Consider the following 18066-nt stretch of genomic DNA (forward strand, 5'->3'; position numbering starts at 1 on the left):
TATTGTTTGTTGTGCCCTATTACTTTGTTGTGCCCTATAACTTTTCATTGCTTTTGAGCATGAACTGTTGTAATTCCACGTGGTATGGCATTTCAAAAGAGAGAGCACTGGAGATGTGCCAACGACGCTAGAGCACGGCGCATTGGGTCAACTGCGGTCGCTCGTTGGGATAGGCATTCCCATCATGTCAGTTCGTGCTTTATCACGAAACTTTTGCGTGGTTCTGCCATATTTCGAGTAACTCAGCACTAGCTAACAGAGGTGTCGTTGGGGAAACTTCGTAATATTGAGGAATTCAATTTTTGGAGGTTCATTACATCCATGTTTAACTGTATCAGGAACATAGAAGTGATACTGCTCCAGAATCGTAAGGGCCTCCTGCATCTTTCACGGTGCGATGCAGTGCAGCTGCACCGCTACTTCACAACCATCATAAGTGGTGCCATCACATGTGAGTAGGCTTCGCTACACCACACGGATGCAAGCGAAGGAAACTGAACCAAAGCGACGAGAAAAAAGGGTGGTAGATTGGGGGAAAGGGGGGGGGGGGGGGGGGGGGGTTGCTGGTACCGTTAGCTGGTACCGAGCTGGCGGTTTGAATTGTCCGGGTTTCCTAATCAGTGGGGGTCTAATTAATGAGCTTTTACTGTACTGCGTATGGGACCTTTCACAAGTCACTGTGAATAACTGCAGTAGTGGCTTAGTGGCTTGAGCATCTGCCTCGCATGCAGGAGGCGCGGGGTTTGATCCCCAGTGCTGCCGGGTGCCCACCGGTGTTACAGTGGGTACAAGCTTGCCATGCATCATCAGTGTTTAGTGAAATGTGGCCCTGGGATATTTGCCTCCTCCAAAACTGCAGGGAGTTTCCAGGAGCAGGGTAGAAATAGATTGGAAATGCTGAACAGTGGGTAATAATACAGGCTGATGGAAGAGAAACCGCGTGGGGTATAACTGCAATTCTCTCTCCTGCATCAATTTTTGGTCATTCTCCAAGGCTTCCTTTTTGTGCATTGATGTACATGGTGAAAGGTGGAACAGGCCGAGCACAAATTTGTTTAGGTTGATGTGAGCCTGGGGGCCTATTAACGTTGCACTCATTAATGGCTGGAAACCTGTGCAAAGTCGAGCCATCCAGGATGTATAACGATTACTCTGACTGCCCATGCTGTTAGGCATGGCTTTCTTAACAGCCCAAATGTACACAAGCAACCTACCCTTTGCAGGACTTGCTGGATGACAAGCCCACACAGCAGCGGGAGCCAAGCGAGCTGCCCCAGGTGTTGGGTGGCTACACTGTGGAGCAGGTTGGCGAGTGCCTGCGTGTGCTACAGGGCATGACGGAGGCCATGCGCAAGCGCCGCTTCAAGGGGGGTGCCCTGCGGCTGGACCAGGTCAAAGTGGTCTTCTCCCTGGGCCAGAACTTCCAGCCGTATGGCTTCTCCGTCTATGAGCACACCGAGAGCCACAGGTAAGGGGGACAGTGTCGTCCGGGTGGAGGAGAGAAAGGGCGGACGTTACAACAGCTTTTTAAAGTTTGCTAAATTTCCTCATAAACCCCTATACATTGGATTCTAGCCGCAGTTTGGTTTAAAATTTGGGGGATTTTGATTAGTCACTATGGTGGTGAAGTCACAAAGCGATATCAATGGGCAACGCTACAGTTGCATACAACTTAGGCAATCCTCTAGCGTCACATCACAGGTGGCTGTCAGGTGCCTCCTTGAAATGGTATTAAACTGCAATGTACCGTAAAAACCCGCATATAATGCAGACCCACATAAAATACGAGGTATAGTAATTTGGGGATAGGAAAAACCGAACAACAAGTTTTCATCCAAGTATACTGCGAGTAAGGAAAGGCAGTCACCTCAAAGACTGAACGGCGCGGAAAATGTGAAATTAGCAGTTAAGTTAGAGGGGGCCCTTGCATGTGTGGGAGCGCTTATTCGTAATTTTATGCTAGCGAACTGTCATCGAAGTTGAAACTGCCGACCTATGCCACCGCTAGATGGCACCTCCTCTCGCTCAAATTGTGGTGGTGATACAGTGAAAGCTCGTTAATTCGAATTCCACGGGGACGCTTAACGAGTTCGAATTAAGCCGAATTCGAAATAACGAAAGGCATGAAAAAAAACGCCAGAAACGAGACTGGGTTGCTAGAAAACACTTGCAACTCACTTTATTCATTGACGAAAGTAATCAGTGATCACTTTCTGCTTTTTTTCTTTGAAAGCAATGTTCATCACTTTGCTTTCCAAAGTGCGACATTGATGCAGAGCATCATCCTCGCCCTCCTCAAAACTGAAAAACAGGCGCGCGACACCGATCGCCTCCATCACTTGCGAAGCTGAAGGCCGCACTGGCGCCTCTTCTTCGTCGTCTTTTTCGTCGTCATCGACGACAGGTTCTTCGCCCGTTACCTGCGCGATGATGTCCTCGTCGGTCAAAGCACCACACACCACTGCACTGTTGTCTACGTCGATGTAGTCGTCGAAGCTGACATCTTCCAGCGCATCACGCAAACCTGCGGGGATGATCCACTCCTGACTTGGCTCACAAGCTGCTTCCGTGCCTGGGCCCTCATCGGCCACACTGAAGCCACAGTGCCGGAAACAGTTAGAAACTGTTGCTGCCGTGACCTGATCCCAGGCACGCACCAACATATGCAAAGCTGTGAGCAGTGTCACAGAGTAGTCCGTGCCCGCGCACAAAACCAAGCGTTCCAACATGTGGCGCCTGTAAAATGACTTTACATTCTTAATGACGCCCTGGTCCATGGGTTGCAGAGCTGCAGTTGTGTTCGGCGGGAGAAAGGCCAGCCTAATAGTCTTCAGTTCCACATCAACCATGTGTGCGGAACAATTGTCCACAATAAAAAGAACCTTTCTTCCACTCAGTTCAAACTTGCGGTCGAGCTTGATCAGCCACTGTCTGAATATTTCCCGCGTCATCCACGCTTTACGATTAGCGGTGTATTCCACTGGCAGCGTCCGGATGTTCTTGAAGCAGCGAGGCTTCAGGGCCTTACCTACGACGAGCAGGGGCAGCTTCTCCGTCCCGGTCATGTTTGCTGCGACCAAGACGGTTACGCGCTCCTTGCTACGCTTCCCGCCTGCACAGCTGTCTCCCTTGTAAGTCATCGTCTTACTTGGTAGCAGCTTGTAGAAGAGCGCTGTTTCATCCGCATTGAATATACCATGCGGCGAATAGGCTTCCAGGTACTCCCGCAAAGCACCCATTTGCCACGTCGTGCATGTCTCGCTGTTGACATCTTTGCTTTCACCCGACAAAGCGCGAAACACAATGTTGTGCCTGTCCCGGAAGCGATGAAGCCAGCCTTCTGAGGCGTTGAAACCTTCGATGTGAAGGCGAAGCGCGTAGTCTGCTGCCTTCGTCATGACCATCGGGCCACTCACTGGAATGTCCTGGCTTCTCATCTCTCTTATCCAACTGACCATCGCGTGCTCCAATTCCGGGTGCTTCGCAGGCCGAAGTCTCTTGCGACTGCTGGCGAAAACTTCGTTTTCATAGGCATCCTCAATCGCTCTCTTGTTCTTGATATAAGTTGAGAGCGTGCTTTTAGGGATGCCATGCTTCTTCGCAATTTCCAATTTGCTTGCCTTCCCGGCATCCACTTCAGGAAGGATTTCTACCTTCTCCTTGAGCGTTTTGGCGCTGTAGCCTTGGCCGCGAGAAGACATTGCGAACTCCGCAACGATCGAAGGAAACAGCTCTTAAGACTCGAGGCACGGATCGCACAGCAGCAGGACGATTCCGGAGCGTCGAAGAAAATACTAGGCCTAGTGACACGACACAAAGGGCGACCCGGCACAAAGAGCAACCCACAAGGAAAAAGAACCTGTTGCTACTCGCGACACCTCGCTGCCCTCTCCCCCTCGCTCCGCTCATCCGGGACTGAGCTGATGGCGATGATAGTGGGTGAGCTGGATTGGAGCGTTCGCGCCACCTATCGTTACACAAAGAAAGCTTGTAGTGAAGTATGAAATATCACCACGCGGCGGCGCGCAGTTCGAATTATCCATGGAGGAGCCGACGTGCGGACGAAATAACGAGTTGGTTTACCCATAGACACCTATGGAGCGTGGCCGGACTGTAACGGTCAGTTCGAATTATCCAAAAGTTCGAATTAACGAGGTGCGAATTAATGAGCTTTCACTGTATAGCGCCCAACAATAACTAAACTTTAACTGCGGATTTTGGCCGAAAATTGTTTGGATACGCATATAATACGAGATGGAAATTTCACATGCTAAAATCTGAAAGAAAAAAACCTCATATTTTACGCGGGTTTTCACGGTAATGACAGTCGATCGATGCCATTGGCATGAGAAGTGTTTGGTGCATTGTTCTTGAATTATATCAGACTACAGTTAAACCTGGACAAAATGAAAAATAAATGTAATAAAATGGTCTAACAGACGTTCACAGTAACACTACCTCTGTTGTTTTTTCGGTAGTTGCAGAAGCATGTGCAGAAGCACTTGACGATCGCGTTAACACGAGTGCGGCAGCAGCCGCCACATCCTTGCTATGACATGCCCCAATATGCAGTTGGCTGTTGTAGGCAATGTTCAGTACAACTTATCTCAACTGCCGCTTTCATTTTGTCGTGCTCTGTGATGCAGGGGTGGATTGTTTTGCAAATGTTTAGCATTTGGGGTAAGATTAAATCGTTTGTGGCTCTGGTGTTGGGGTACTTAACGCAGGGTCATGGTATAAAGCCAGGCCTCCGCAGCAGAGTTTCAACTGAGGTGGTATGAAAGGACCATTTGTGAAGTGAGTTTTCAGTGCACTTTGAATGAACCTTAGGTGGTCCAGAATAATCCAGTACCCTCCAATACAGTGTGCCGCTTAACCACGGTGATGGTTTGTCATGGAAAAATAACATCATTGGAACGGCAGAGACGTGCATGGGCAACGGATAAAGATGACTGAAAAAGATGCAGCAGTTACTGACCACACTGACCAGCGGTGTGCCTGACGTGCAGGCTAATCGAGGAGCTGATGCTGCTGGCCAACATGGCGGTGGCACACCGCTTGTACAAGGCATTCCCCGACCAGGCCTTCCTGCGCTCACATCCGCCACCCGACGATGCCCAGATGGTGGAGGTGGAGGCACTCTGCTCTGCCCATGGGGTGGCCCTTGACACCACCACAGCTGGCACTCTGCAGGTGAGGCCACTGGCCCTGCCACCCCCTTTGACACCCAAGACTATCGGTGCAGCTAAAGCACCTTTTCTCTGAGTGCCAGGAACTTGCCAGCCACACCACAGTTGGCTGTCCTCTTTCCACGGGGTGCTCCATCCGACATCCAGGCAGTTCCGTAGCTTGCTGCAGTTTCTCAGATTCTGGCCTCACTGCTTGCTTTACCAGCGCCCACTTTGATCTCTCCAGGACCCTTCCGTTTTTTCTTCTCTTTAATTTCTATGTGGCATTCTTCAGTGGAGATTTCCACTCCAGCGTTCGACTCGTGCATAACCGGGGTGCATCAGTGAAGCCGCATTTGTATACCCACTGGCACAGTTTGCTTTATCCCTCCAGAGGCCCTTTCAGACTGCAATCTCTGCCCTCTCCCTCCAGTACCCCTTCTCCTCCCTTCCTCCCCATACAGTAGAACAGTATAATAAAGTAACACGAATCAGAAAACAATGTTTGCTCTATCACTGTCTTTACTGTATCAGTTGTTGGCGATGGCATGGCTCTGAGGATGCTCTCTGGCTGCTTACAAAGCACTGAGTGTTGGCTTATGAAAGAAACACCAAGAAATACAGTAAAACCTCGTTAATTCGAACTCTGTTTATTCGAAATCCCGCATAATTCGAAGGTTTTCGGCGGTCCCAACAGTTTGCATGCAAATTTTGCCGGATAATTTGAACAGCCAGCGCGCCCTCATCCGGATAATATGTCAATTTAAGCCATGGCCTCCGTGATTTTTTCCATAGTGCCAGTCTCTGAGGCCAGTATAGTTGCCGGAGTGGAAGCCAGGCGGCACTTTAAATCAACTTTCTGTTTCCGGTGCTTTGTTGTGCCTCAGTGATCTGCACCGGTTTTGGGGGCTAGCTTTAGTTGACAAAGCAACAAGCAGGTGCCACTAGGTCAAAATTTTTCTGGTTCCGTTTCCGTTTTTGTTGTTTGTCTCGCTTGTGGCAGGCACTGCTCGTTGTTCTTTATTGTTCGGTGCCGCGACCAGGCGAGTACTGTGCTCTGCTAGTTCTTGACCACGTGCGCGGTGTTGGTGTTAAGAAAATGCCGAAGTACAGAACTCTGACTCTCTGCCAGAAAGTGTGCCTAATTGAGGAGGCTGAAAAATGGACGAGCTCCAAAACGCAGTTGGAGGAAAAGCACAAGGTGCCTTTATCGACCCTTTCGACTATATTGAAAAATAAGACGAAGATCCTCGAGGCCTACGGGAAAACGCATTCGACGAAGCGGACAAGGATTAGTTTTCCTACGTATCCGGACGTTGAAGACGCCTTGATAAAGTGGCTTCAGCATGCAAATGCAGCACACCTGCCTGTGAACGGCACGCTGCTGCGCGAAAAGGCCGATGAGCTTGCACTGCGGCTGGGCCATGAAGCATTTAAGTGCAGCAACGGCTGGTTGTCTAGATTTAAAGACCGCAATAACCTCAAATTCGTGACAGTGTGCGGCGAAAGTGGGAGTGTCGACCCAAATGTTGTCGAGAATTGGAAAAAGCATACACTGGCTCCGCTGCTTCAGCAGTACACGGAGGACGATGGACGGGGCTGCATTGTTTTACAAAATGCTGCCTACGAAGACGTTTGCCCCAAAGGATGCGGTAGTCACGGGAAAAAAACAACCCAAAGACAGAATAACCATTCTGTTTGGTGCGAATATGTCCGGCAGTCACAAACTGCCGCTGCTGATCATAGGAAAAGTGGAGAAGCCTCGGTGCTTCAAGAACGCACGACTTCCTCCTAAAGATGACGTGCTGTACAGAAGCAACAAAAAGGCTTGGATGACGGCAGCGCTGTTCGAGGAGTACGTGAGGCACCTTGACCGTAAGTTTGCTGCCGCGGGACGAAAAGTTGTTTTTGTTGTTGACAACTGCCCAGCCCACGCCGACATCCAGAACTTGACAGCAGTTAGGCTTGTCTTCCTGCCGCCGAATGTTACAGCTGTGTCGCAGCCTATGGACCAAGGCGTTATTCTGCAAGCGAGGAAGATTTATCGCTGCCATTTACTTAAAAGGATCTTGTTGTGCTATGACAACGGTAAGCAATATTCCGTGGACCTACTGGGTGCCATTTGCCTAATCGTGTACGCCTGGAAGCAGGTGGAGGGAGATATGATCAGGCGTTGCTTTATGCACGCCGGTTTTTCCAAGCAACAAGATGACAGTCCCGAGGATGCATCTGATGCCAGCTGCACACTGGATGATGGAGAGTTATTGTGTGCGCGCATGACCGACTTCGACGAAGAAAACGGCGGCAAGAGCAACGGATTGACCTTTGCGGACTATTTGAGCGCCGAACTTGATGTCCAAACGTCTTATGCCGACTTGGAAGGAGAAATATGTGACAACGGGCCTTCCAGCGAAGGTGAAGGCGATGTTGAGCCCGCCCGAGCACCAGCTTTAGCTGCAGTCGTCGAGTCGCTGAACGTTGTGCGCAGTTTTGTGGAGTGTAGCGGCGGTAACAGCGAATTGCTGCGCACTGTAAGCAGACTGGAGGACGCAGCCTACGGTGCGGCTAACTACCGCGCCAAGCAGTCGCGCATCGATGACTACTTCAAGTGACCGTTTTTCAGGCGAAGTAAAGGTACAGTGTTGATACAGCCACGTTTTGTACGTTTATTTCTCGTTTTTCGTCCATTTTTGATAATTCGAAAACCCGGTTAATTCGTTGATTTTTCGCGGTCCGACGGACTTCGAATTAACGAGGTTCCACTGTACGTTAAATCCTGCTTTTATCTCTTTGTGATATTTTTTTCAATTATCACATGTTATCACGTTTTTCTATTTCGTTTGCGTCTTGTGTAAGTACCGCATTTACGTGAATGCAATGGAGCTACAAATATAAAGTGAGTTTGATTATATGTGAAAACTAGGGGTGTGCGAATATTCAAAATTTCTAATACGAATCGAATATGTTTGATATTCGATTCGTATTCGAGAAATTTCTTTTCGAGAATTTCCTAACATTCGAAAATTCCCGAATATTCGCCAGTGTTTGTATACTGCGCAGACCTTCATAAATTCGACCGTGGCAAGAGCGCAGTATCTGGGCAAATTAGCCGATGATCGAGTTAAAAATTCCAGGAAAACAGTACTGAGGTCCTATTCCCTTCCTTCTCTGTCGTTTATCACGCGAACCGATTGCATTCCGACACCACTAGGCTTGACCTCGTGCGAAATTCCGCAAGTGGGCTTTTCCACATATCACACGTGCTGCGAACAAGATGGCCAACGGCCCGCTTCGAACAATCGCAACGCGAAATCTCGCTTTTTTTTTTAATCCTTCCATAATACCTCACTTATTTAATGCCCACATCCGACGAATGCGTCCTGTCGCCTTCATAACTCTCCGAGCATGACCTCCACGATCCCGTTTTGTAAACTACGCTATGCGGGAAAGCCTACTTGCGGAATGCCGCGGGAGCCCCCTGAAGGGGCGTGTCGAGTTGTCACAATAGGGCAAGCGATCCTGTAAAAATCCCGCCTATAGCATGGTGCATTGTAACCCGCGCACCTCTTTAGTGGGTGTAACGGCAGGCGTGACGATAGCACATCCACACCCTCGTGCGCTTTTTTTTTTTCTCCAGATGCCCACGTGATTTTTGAAGTGACGTCACGCCCCGCTCATTGGCTCTTTGCTGGGCTTCTTCGATTGATGTAGCTCGCTGTCATGGTGCTCGCAGTTTCCTGTCAAGCACGAAAGCGCGTCATGATCACTTGCTAGCGGTGTTGGCTGGTAAGCGTTCGCGGCCTCCAAGCGAAGAGGGGCTCTTCGAAAGCGCGTGTAAAATGCGCCAGTGCACACCATCTGCTAGTGTCTTCGGCCGCGTCCTCCGTGGCCGCGTCGTCTGCTAGGCACCGAGCGCGTTTCAGGCAGTCTGTGTGGACCGGTGGACGGAGCCATCGGTGGGCGGAGCTTCGTGTCCTGTCGGAGAAAAAAAAAAAAAGGAAAACGCGAGAGTGCAGGAAGAAGCCCACTCCGCTTCACCATTTCTTCCTTTGTGTGTGCACCGTTTAGCGTGGTCTCGTCGCGTCTCTGCTCTGCTGAATTCCTAGGATGTCGCCGCCAGCGAAGAAGCGGAAATTTCTTTCGCTAGAAGAAAAAGCGCGTATTATCGCCGAAGCAGAAAGTGGGAAGAAGAAGTCGATTATTGCGGCAGATTTTGGCATCGCGCCGAGTTCGTTATCAACGATACTCAAGAGCAAAGAAAACATCGGCAAGGCACTTGCGTCGGGCACTTCAGCTCAACACAAGAAGGTGACGCAGCCAACTTACGAAGAGCTCGATAAGGCTGTCTACACCTGGTTTGTCGAAACGCAAGCCAAGAACATCCCGCTTAGCGGCAGCATTGTTCAGCAGAAGGCCCTCATTTATGCCTGTTTGCTAGGCCTGGATGACTTTAAGGCCAGCACAGGTTGGCTCAGTCGCTTCAAAGTGAGGCACAACGTCGTCGGGAAAGTTTTGTGCGGGGAAGCAAGTTCCGCGGACACTGGCGGCGCCTCAGAATGGGTGGTGGACAACGTGGCTGATATCATGAGCGGCTACGTGCCGTCCGATATTTATAACGCGGACGAGACGGGCCTCTTTTACGAGATGCTGCCAGCGAGGACACTGGATTTTAAAGGGCAGCGTTGCCAGGGTGGCAAGCACAGCAAGAAAAGAGTGACAGTGCTGCTGTGCACGAATATGGATGGGTCGGACAGGCGTCCCCCGTTAGTTATTGGGAAAAGTGCTAAACCGCGCTGCTTCAAGGGAAACAGAAGCCTTCCCGTCAAGTACTCGCTAACGGGCGGTCGTGGATGACCCGTGCCATATTTGCAGACTGGCTTACGGCACTTGACCGCGACATGAGCAGGCAGAACCGAAAGGTTTGTTTGCTCTTGGACAATTGTTCTGCCCACCGCATCGACGACGTCAAGTTGTCAAGCGTTGAGGTGAGATTCTTCCCGCCTAACTGCACTTCGATCATTCAGCCGCTGGATCAAGGCATTATCAGAAGCGTGAAGTGTGCTTATCGGGAGAGGCTGATTCAGCGTATTCTTTTGAATATCGAGACGGGCAGGGAGACGAAGGTGGACCTCTTCATGGCTCTGCAGATTATAGCTGCTGCGTGGAACGTGACGCGGTCCACCTTGATCAACAACTGCTTCAAGCACGCCGGGTTTGTTGACCAGGAGGCGACCAGCACAGCTGCAGCCGCGGAGGATGACGCTCCATCATCGTCGACTCCGGGGATCAGTACGGCCTGGAAATCCCTCCAGGATGCAGGAAACATCCCCGGCGATATCGAGCTGGACGATTTCCTCAACACTGATGCGGATGTGCTTGTTTACGAGGAGCTCAGTGATGAGGACATACTAATTAAAAGTGTTCGCGAGCCAGAAGAGCCGCCGTCCGAAGCTGAAGACGACTCCGCCCAGGATTCATCCGCCTTGGCAACCTCGTCGCAGGTGTTTGATGCCTTCGATCTTATCAGGAAGTTTCTGGGCTCTCACGACGACGACGTTGCGATGGCTCTCATAACAGAGTGTGAGAGTCGCGTGACACCGCTGCTGGCAGCAAAACGCAAGCAGACAAAGCTTACGGACTCTGGAAATAATTTTTTTTTTTCGCAACGCCGCCTCTCCTCCTCCTCTTCTCTCAAAGCTCCTTTGGCAGCTTTTTTTTTTTCAACGGTCCCTCTCGGGGCCACCAATCGCGCTTCGGCAGAGCATGCAGGCACGATGCTTCCCGCTTTGTCTCACTCGAGTTCCTCTCTCTACACCAAGTCGCCTATGCGCAGACACATGGTGCAGTCGTTTCGCGCCACGCACTTTCACATGCGCGGCGACGTAAGAACAGTCGTATGCAACGCCAGCCCGGGATCAGCCGACTCGGGCTATAATTTCTCGACAACGAAATTCCGCGACAGCGAAATTTTTCGTACGCCCCGCCGATTTCGTTGTGGCGGGATTCAACTGTAGTCTGATTTCAGTTTCGATTGTGAGAGTTCCTCTCAGAGGCCCCGGGACATGAGCGTGTGCTTGCACATGTTGTGTTTTACTGTCAATGTTGTATTTTTATGTAGTGCACTTGATTTGTAAATGATGAGAGCGGTTTTTTTTGTTGTTGGTCTTTAGAACATACTGCCAAGATATTTTACACAGTGTGCCAGCAGATTTTTCATTTTGGTGATGTGAGTGGCTCAGTGTAGCGGCTTATTTTTGTTTCAGTTGTATTCTTTTTTTGTGTGCGTTACCAGCATTATTTAACCAATAAATTTTTGAAAAGTTTTGCACACACAACTCGGCCGTTTTTTTCATTCAAAAGTGCACCCAAGATGCAATATCAGGCTTTGCAAATGTGCGATGCATTTGGCGATTCTCACAAAAAAGAAAAAATATCTTTTAATACACCCAAATTCGGCAATTTTTGCGCAGTAAGGGAAGAGTTAAGAGGCAATAGTTACGAAATGCGCCCAACACAGTCGAGCATGACAAAGCGGTCCGTGCAGTGCCACCGCACCTCTGCTTCTTGCCGCCTCTTCCCCGTGTTTTGCGCTGCCATGCTATGCCTAACGCGGGAAATTTTGGAGGCTTTTCACATCCGCTTGGAACCTGATAGCTGTATTAGTGATCCTTCTGTCACACTAACTGATAAAGAGATGATGTTTTTATCCGGCCAAGATGTGTAGTCTCGCGCTCGTGCTGATTGTCACCTTTGTGGGCATGATTAGCAGCTGTGTATCGTTTTTCTTTTGGTTTTTCCCTCTTGTTTGTGTTTGGCGTTCTTAGTATTTAAGATGCTTGGACGTGAATTAAAATCTAGTTGCGAGTCAGCGCTTGTGGTGTCCTTTCTTCGTTGTGTCCCGTTGTTTTATTGCGCTGTTCAAATATGAATCAATACCAACTCGCCCAGTTCGCAGCTTTAATGTATGAACGTGCGTCCCTTTTCTTCCCTTCCCTACTCTTCACTGCATTTTTACTGTCTTTCCTTTCTCAGCGACTACCCGTGCCGCCTTCTTCTTTCTGCCTTCATAGCCAGCTTTACTTTTCCAGTGCGCGCCGCACGCTTTGGCCACAGCCTGAATGTCTTCGAGAATTTGGCTTCTGCTCGCAGCTCTTGAGCTGCGTGGCGAAGCAATCTCAAAGAGCACCGTTCTGTAGTGTTCGGTATCCATTTGCCTCTGTGTACTGGCCTCGCGATCCTTGCCTTCGCGCGTGCCGCGATGTCATCAATCCGTGGGAAGCACATCGCTAGACCAGCTGCTCTTTTTGTAGCAGTTCCTTAAAAAAAAAAAAAATCTTTGCTACGATTGAAAAAAATGTACACTTGTCTATGGAAGGCGAAATCGGTCCGCAGCTTTACTTTACTATATGAGAGTTTACTGTAGCGGGCCTCTTCTGTATCTCTTTCCCTCAGTTAACTGCTAGTGTTCTGCGTCTCCCTCCTCTTTTTAACCCATATTTCCCCTATCCCTGCAGCCTGGTGCAGCTCTTAGCTCAGTGAGCGGTTTACGTGCACCCAGCAGCCTTCCTTTCCTTCAGTGATCACATCCTTTCTCTGAAGTGGCAGAGTGATGAGATTTTTTGCGAGGTGGCCGCTTTTTTGTCAGCCCTTCACTGCTGAGGTAGCTGGATTATCTTGCTCGCTTTCAATTTGGTTCTCATTCATGGCCCATTGCTCATCGGGCGATCATTTCAAAGCTTGAAATTCTGGACGCTTACTTTTTTTTTACAGCCCGTAAAAGAAACTGTTGAAGGGGAAAAAAAAGCATTCCGAACAGAAAGTAAATACAGGCTGAGGTAGACAAAGAGAAACATTGTGGGCATCTGCCTTGGCTCTAGGCACATTCAGATCATAGCGCCACTGCTTGTGCACTTCTCTATCTTTTTTGTGTGTGTGGTGGTTGTCAGCCCAGCAAAGAGAGGGGAATGTAGTGGCATTCATGGAGATTGCTACGTTTGACTGCTGCGAGTTATACGAAGTCATTGGTTATAGTTATTTACCTAGGATCTGCTTTCTTGTCTTTGCTCACAGGAGGTATGGTGTTAGCGTCCAAGCAAAACATCCCGACGATCTCCCAGCTGCGACCTTGTTGAGAGTGCAAGTGTGCCTTTCGTGATCGTGGTCTTTGTCTTGTGGTGTGCAGGCCTCCCTCAACGCCCTGGTGGGTACGGATGACGAGCTGTCGCATGCCAAACTCAACGTGCTCACCCACATGCTCTCCAAGCCCATGAAGGTAAGTAAGGGCTTCCAGCTTGCAGGCTGCACAGAAAGAGTGTTCCAGCTTTGCTGGAAGGGGGCTGGGGACTGCTGGGGACAGGGCGACATACCCAAGCCATCATAGGCCATGATTTGTATGTAACAGTAGTGTAATGCATGGCTTCCAGACCGGTCAAGCCCCACTGACAATTCATCATCATCATCATCATCAACCTAACTACTTCATTGCTGGACAAAGGTAGCTCCATATCCTCACAATTAATCCTGCCCCGTACCAGTTGTGGCTACCTAATCGTCTCAGACATCCTAATCTCATCCGCCCACCACCTGACCTATGGGCGTAATCTGTGCTGTTGTGGGTGACGTGCACAATTTCCTTTTAGCAAGCCCACGTTTTTGTGCCAAGCATGATACATACCTGGGCAACCTGAGGAGATTGAATGTTCAATTGGACGATGTCTCTTGCATCATGTACCCTCAGGGGTGCCGAACAGAGTGGCGGATCAGTGTCAAAATCATTCTTAAAATTTTTAGAGGACACTGGCCTTATGGAACAGTGGTCGAGGCACAATTGTTCAAATCTGGGACTCGGGTGGAGTGGTTGCAGACCAGCCGCTGTAAGGCTAATCCCACCTGTACATTTGCACCGCCACCACCACTTTACTTTCGGCTTTACTTGCCCTCTGTGGAACACTGGCAGTAACTCCATTTTATGGTTCAGCATGATTAAGGCCCCTAGTTTTCTGCAATTCCATGAAAAATCTCGGGTTTAAGCATTTTTTGCAGAATTGTGTGTGTTAGCATTCTCTTTTTAGATGCTAGTGTTGGTACGGAGATCCTTTTTTTCCATGCCCACACCCACCTTCTCTGCACTTGCACGCCGCGCGCATTGCCCAACGTTCATTAAAAAGTTGGCTGCTAAGCCTTGTGGCGAAGGTCACTTTACTTATCTTGAAATGCTCTGAAGAAAGAGAATTCACACTGTATATCAACACCTTGATTCCAGATATAATGCAAGGTACATTGTGAGGGATTAGCTTTAGATGTTTCCTGCGGAATTTCGCAGATTCTTTGTTCTCCATCCATGGAGTTTAAAATTTTCCACCACAGAATGGTAGGGGCCTATGCATGATACAGCTGGCACTGGACAGGGCTAACTGGTCATTATTGTGGGAGACTTTTTGTGTTGTAATAGATGTACAAAGCGCGGTGCCACTCATGACGATAGCTGTGTTACTTGGCTGTGCTGTGCGCGCAAGGAAAGTGAATGCTCTTTTTTTTTTTTTTCACCTTGGGGCCAGGTATTAGGTAGTATTGGGTGTAGCTGGCAACACTACCACAAATAACTTACATGCAGTGTGCACAGTGAAATATCGGTGAAAATTCACATCTTGTGATTGCAGCTGTAGCTGTAGCCTGGGCTTGAAATGAGGCCATTAGACCAGCAGCCACTCTTGCTGTTCCCCCGTTGTGGAAGCTCTCATTCAAGGTGGTGAATGTGTTTCTGCCACAGATGGCTGTCTACTTCTGTGCTGGGCATCGGGACGACCCATCATCGTTTGCCCACTATGCACTCAATGTGCCCCTCTACACGCACTTCACATCGCCCATCCGCCGTTACGCGGACATTGTGGTCCACCGGCAACTGGCCGCTGCCCTCGGTGAGTCTCACCATCTGCGTTGAAGCATCACCCCAGTTCTTGGGCTGTCTAGCTGTCTTGACCAGTCGTTTACAGTTGCCAATCAATCTTTTGGACTCTTTACGGAACGTCAAAATGTGTGAAAAATCAGGCAGTCCAAAAAATTCCACCGCGTAAGTTGCATCAGTTCTAATAGCCAGTATGATAGAGGAAGGAGACAGTAGTTTTGTGTACATTCTGAAGCATTACATGACTTATTCTCGCTGTGCATCGTGTGCACAGACAACTGGTGGCGACCACTGTCAGGAGTTCGGTGTTGATTGCTATCAGCACATTACAGATGAATGCATGGGTCAGGACTATTTCTAGAGCAAAAGCAAACCCCGCTGCTGTGGGAACTGTGCAGCACCCGCTGCATGGAAAGCCTGAAACAAAAGGGCAAAGACGGCAGTAGTGATAAGAAAACTGACAAACTGCCGAAGCAAGCACTCTGCCAGTGCTGGCCTTCGTATTTAGGCCTAGTGTCTAGAGCTGAAAACCAATCTTGGAACTGGTGGTGCAGTATTGTGTGTGCTGCGCCGTGGCCTGTGTATCATGAGAGCCATTTTGCCTGTCATGAAAACACCAGTGTTGACGGTTCTGTGAAAGAATATTGGGGGCAGTGGTGCAGTTTGTTACGGGTGTGAGTTTCTTACTTTGAATAGCACAGCCATCTTCTTCTGCTCGTTGTCTCCGTGCAGCCATACACCTCCCACATGCTTTGCTGCTGCCTCTTTGCATTTTCAGGATGGGACGGCTTGGCACAGAATGAGACTGCTATTCAAGTTTGGGCTGCAGGTGATCTCTGAGAACGGTACAGGCCTGTGACCACGCGTGCGTCTTGTGCCAGCCCACGGAGAATGCCAGTCCCACCATTTTTAGAGTTCCTCTTTTAAGCTTGAATTCTACTTTACTCGGTCACGTTTTCACTCAGTCCTCTTTGAACGTGGTTCCATTATACATTATATGGTGGCTTGGCTAAAGGCGGCTGAGGTGAGCGCAAATGAGGTCTAAAAAATCTAGCAGTTAGTTGTGATGTGTCCGACATTTCAGGCACATTTATACATTGGACCTATGCGGCATGTCACAGCAGGCGTTATGCTGAGCCTTTTGTATAGAGGGCACCAAACAGAAAGGCAGAGCTTGCGAGGCAGAACTATCATACGGGCATTTGCCTTCGTTATTGGGCTAATCAGTGTCTCTTTCTGCCCTTGTTGTGTGAGTGCAGGCTGCGGCCCCGCAGTGGAGGCAAGCATCGAGCAGCTACAGGCGGTGGCGGACCACTGCAACGACAACAAGTACAAGGCACGCACAGTACAGGAGATAAACACGGACTTGTTCCTGCACGCCTTTGTGGAGCAGTGTGGCTCCTTCATGGACCGGGCCATGGTTGTGGCCGTGCTGGAGCACGCCTTCGATGTGCTGGCGCTCGGCATCGGCATGGTCAAGCGCGTCTACTGTGATGTGAGGGTGCTTTCTCTCTTCCTGCTCAGTTATGTGGGCCATTCGATCCCATGCTAATTGTTTGAAGCGGTGGAGGCAGCTGTGGCTCTCAGTTGCCGCACAGAGTTGTTACTAGTGTTTAAAAGGTTCTGCAGCAGACAACGCGTGCACCTGGTGGCGTGTTGTGAAGTTTGGAAACTTGCCGGATATGGCGCAGATACAGGAAACTGACAGCTCTCCTCGTACCGGTCCTATTGAGAATGAGTGAAAGACGAATAACAAATTGCAGGCAATAACGAAGGTGTGAAGTGAAAGGCTGGAGGCTAAAACGCCACTTGGGAGTCCCAAGTTTTATTTTGTGTGAAATTTCAGCCGCAATTACCATGCACGAACTCGAACGCTACAGATGGACGAACATGCGTTTCTGAAGTATGACGAATGAAGAGCATCGGGGCGGCATGCGGCAATCTGTTTTCTTTCACCTGGCGCTCTGATAGGGTTTTTGCGTAGGTCATGAATTGACAGGTCACATCACTCTGCGTGTTCCAGCCAGAAAAGTTCTCGCAAAAGCAGACAGTGCGAAGCCAAAGTGGTCCCTGTTCGCTGGTGTGTTTGTTCGCGGTGCTGTAAATTCATGCAGCCGGCATTCACATTCTTCGCAGTACACGCTTATAACACGTGCTCACTCGCTGCAGCAAGCCCCCAAGGCGTCACAACTACGGGGCTAAGTGGTTCCAAGTGTTCCTGTTTACAGTAGACTCCCGATGACACTAATTTGGCAGGGTCACGACAAATATTCATATCATTCGAAATTCATATTAACCAAAACAAACGATCTCTATGCAGAACCATAGGAAAAGCATTCACAAAGATCTATGTACAGCTGGCAGGATTTGTTCATGGTGCCGCACCGCCCCTTACTGTCACTGTGCACACCGCATCATGGGTGATTGTGACATCAACAATGTGTGGGCCGTACGCTGCCACTCACTACTATGCATACCGCACGACTGGTGATCATCACGTCAGCGATGTGCAGGCAACACTTAGTGAACACTAGGTGTTGCGGCCGTGGTTCATGCATTCACATCACCCGTAATGGTGCAGAGGAATGTTAAGAGCATCAGAAATTATTGTGTGAATGCACTCTGGCCAGGGGATTTTAAAAATTCGTATCAGCCATGATTGTATTATCGTGATTCTACCGTATACAGTGAAACCTTGGTAATTTGAACTTCAAGGCACTGGGGTAATGTCTGAATTATCTGAAGATCCAAATTACTGCGTGAAACTGTGCTCAAATGGCTGGCCAGGCCACCATTACGATGGTCTTGAGCAAAACTCGGGAAAGGGAAGTCGAAACGGTGCGGCCGCGCAATTTTTTTGCAGCTTCGGGGCCCTTTCAAATGTCATCACACCTTCATTGCCTGTCGCAAGAGGTGCACAGGCACCGCTCTAACATGATATTTGACATGACGCAGAATTTTAACATGGTCGCTTCTTATGTCTTTCATACAGCA

The 18066-nt window shown here is 49.4% G+C and overlaps 1 protein-coding gene across 1 annotated transcript in view; it reads left to right on the forward strand.

Annotated features, from left to right (window-relative positions):
• Nucleotides 1-18066, forward strand: part of LOC144121970 (uncharacterized) — a 109699-nt gene that overhangs the window by 85323 nt on the left and 6310 nt on the right. The window contains exons 20-24 of the mRNA XM_077655437.1: nt 1224-1468; nt 5010-5193; nt 13351-13440; nt 14938-15085; nt 16332-16567. Of these exons, the coding sequence (XP_077511563.1) occupies nt 1224-1468; nt 5010-5193; nt 13351-13440; nt 14938-15085; nt 16332-16567 (903 nt within the window). The remainder of the gene's footprint in view (nt 1-1223; nt 1469-5009; nt 5194-13350; nt 13441-14937; nt 15086-16331; nt 16568-18066) is intronic.

This window comes from Amblyomma americanum, chromosome 2 (assembly GCF_052857255.1).
Source record: "Amblyomma americanum isolate KBUSLIRL-KWMA chromosome 2, ASM5285725v1, whole genome shotgun sequence".
Classification (NCBI taxonomy): domain Eukaryota; kingdom Metazoa; phylum Arthropoda; class Arachnida; order Ixodida; family Ixodidae; genus Amblyomma; species Amblyomma americanum.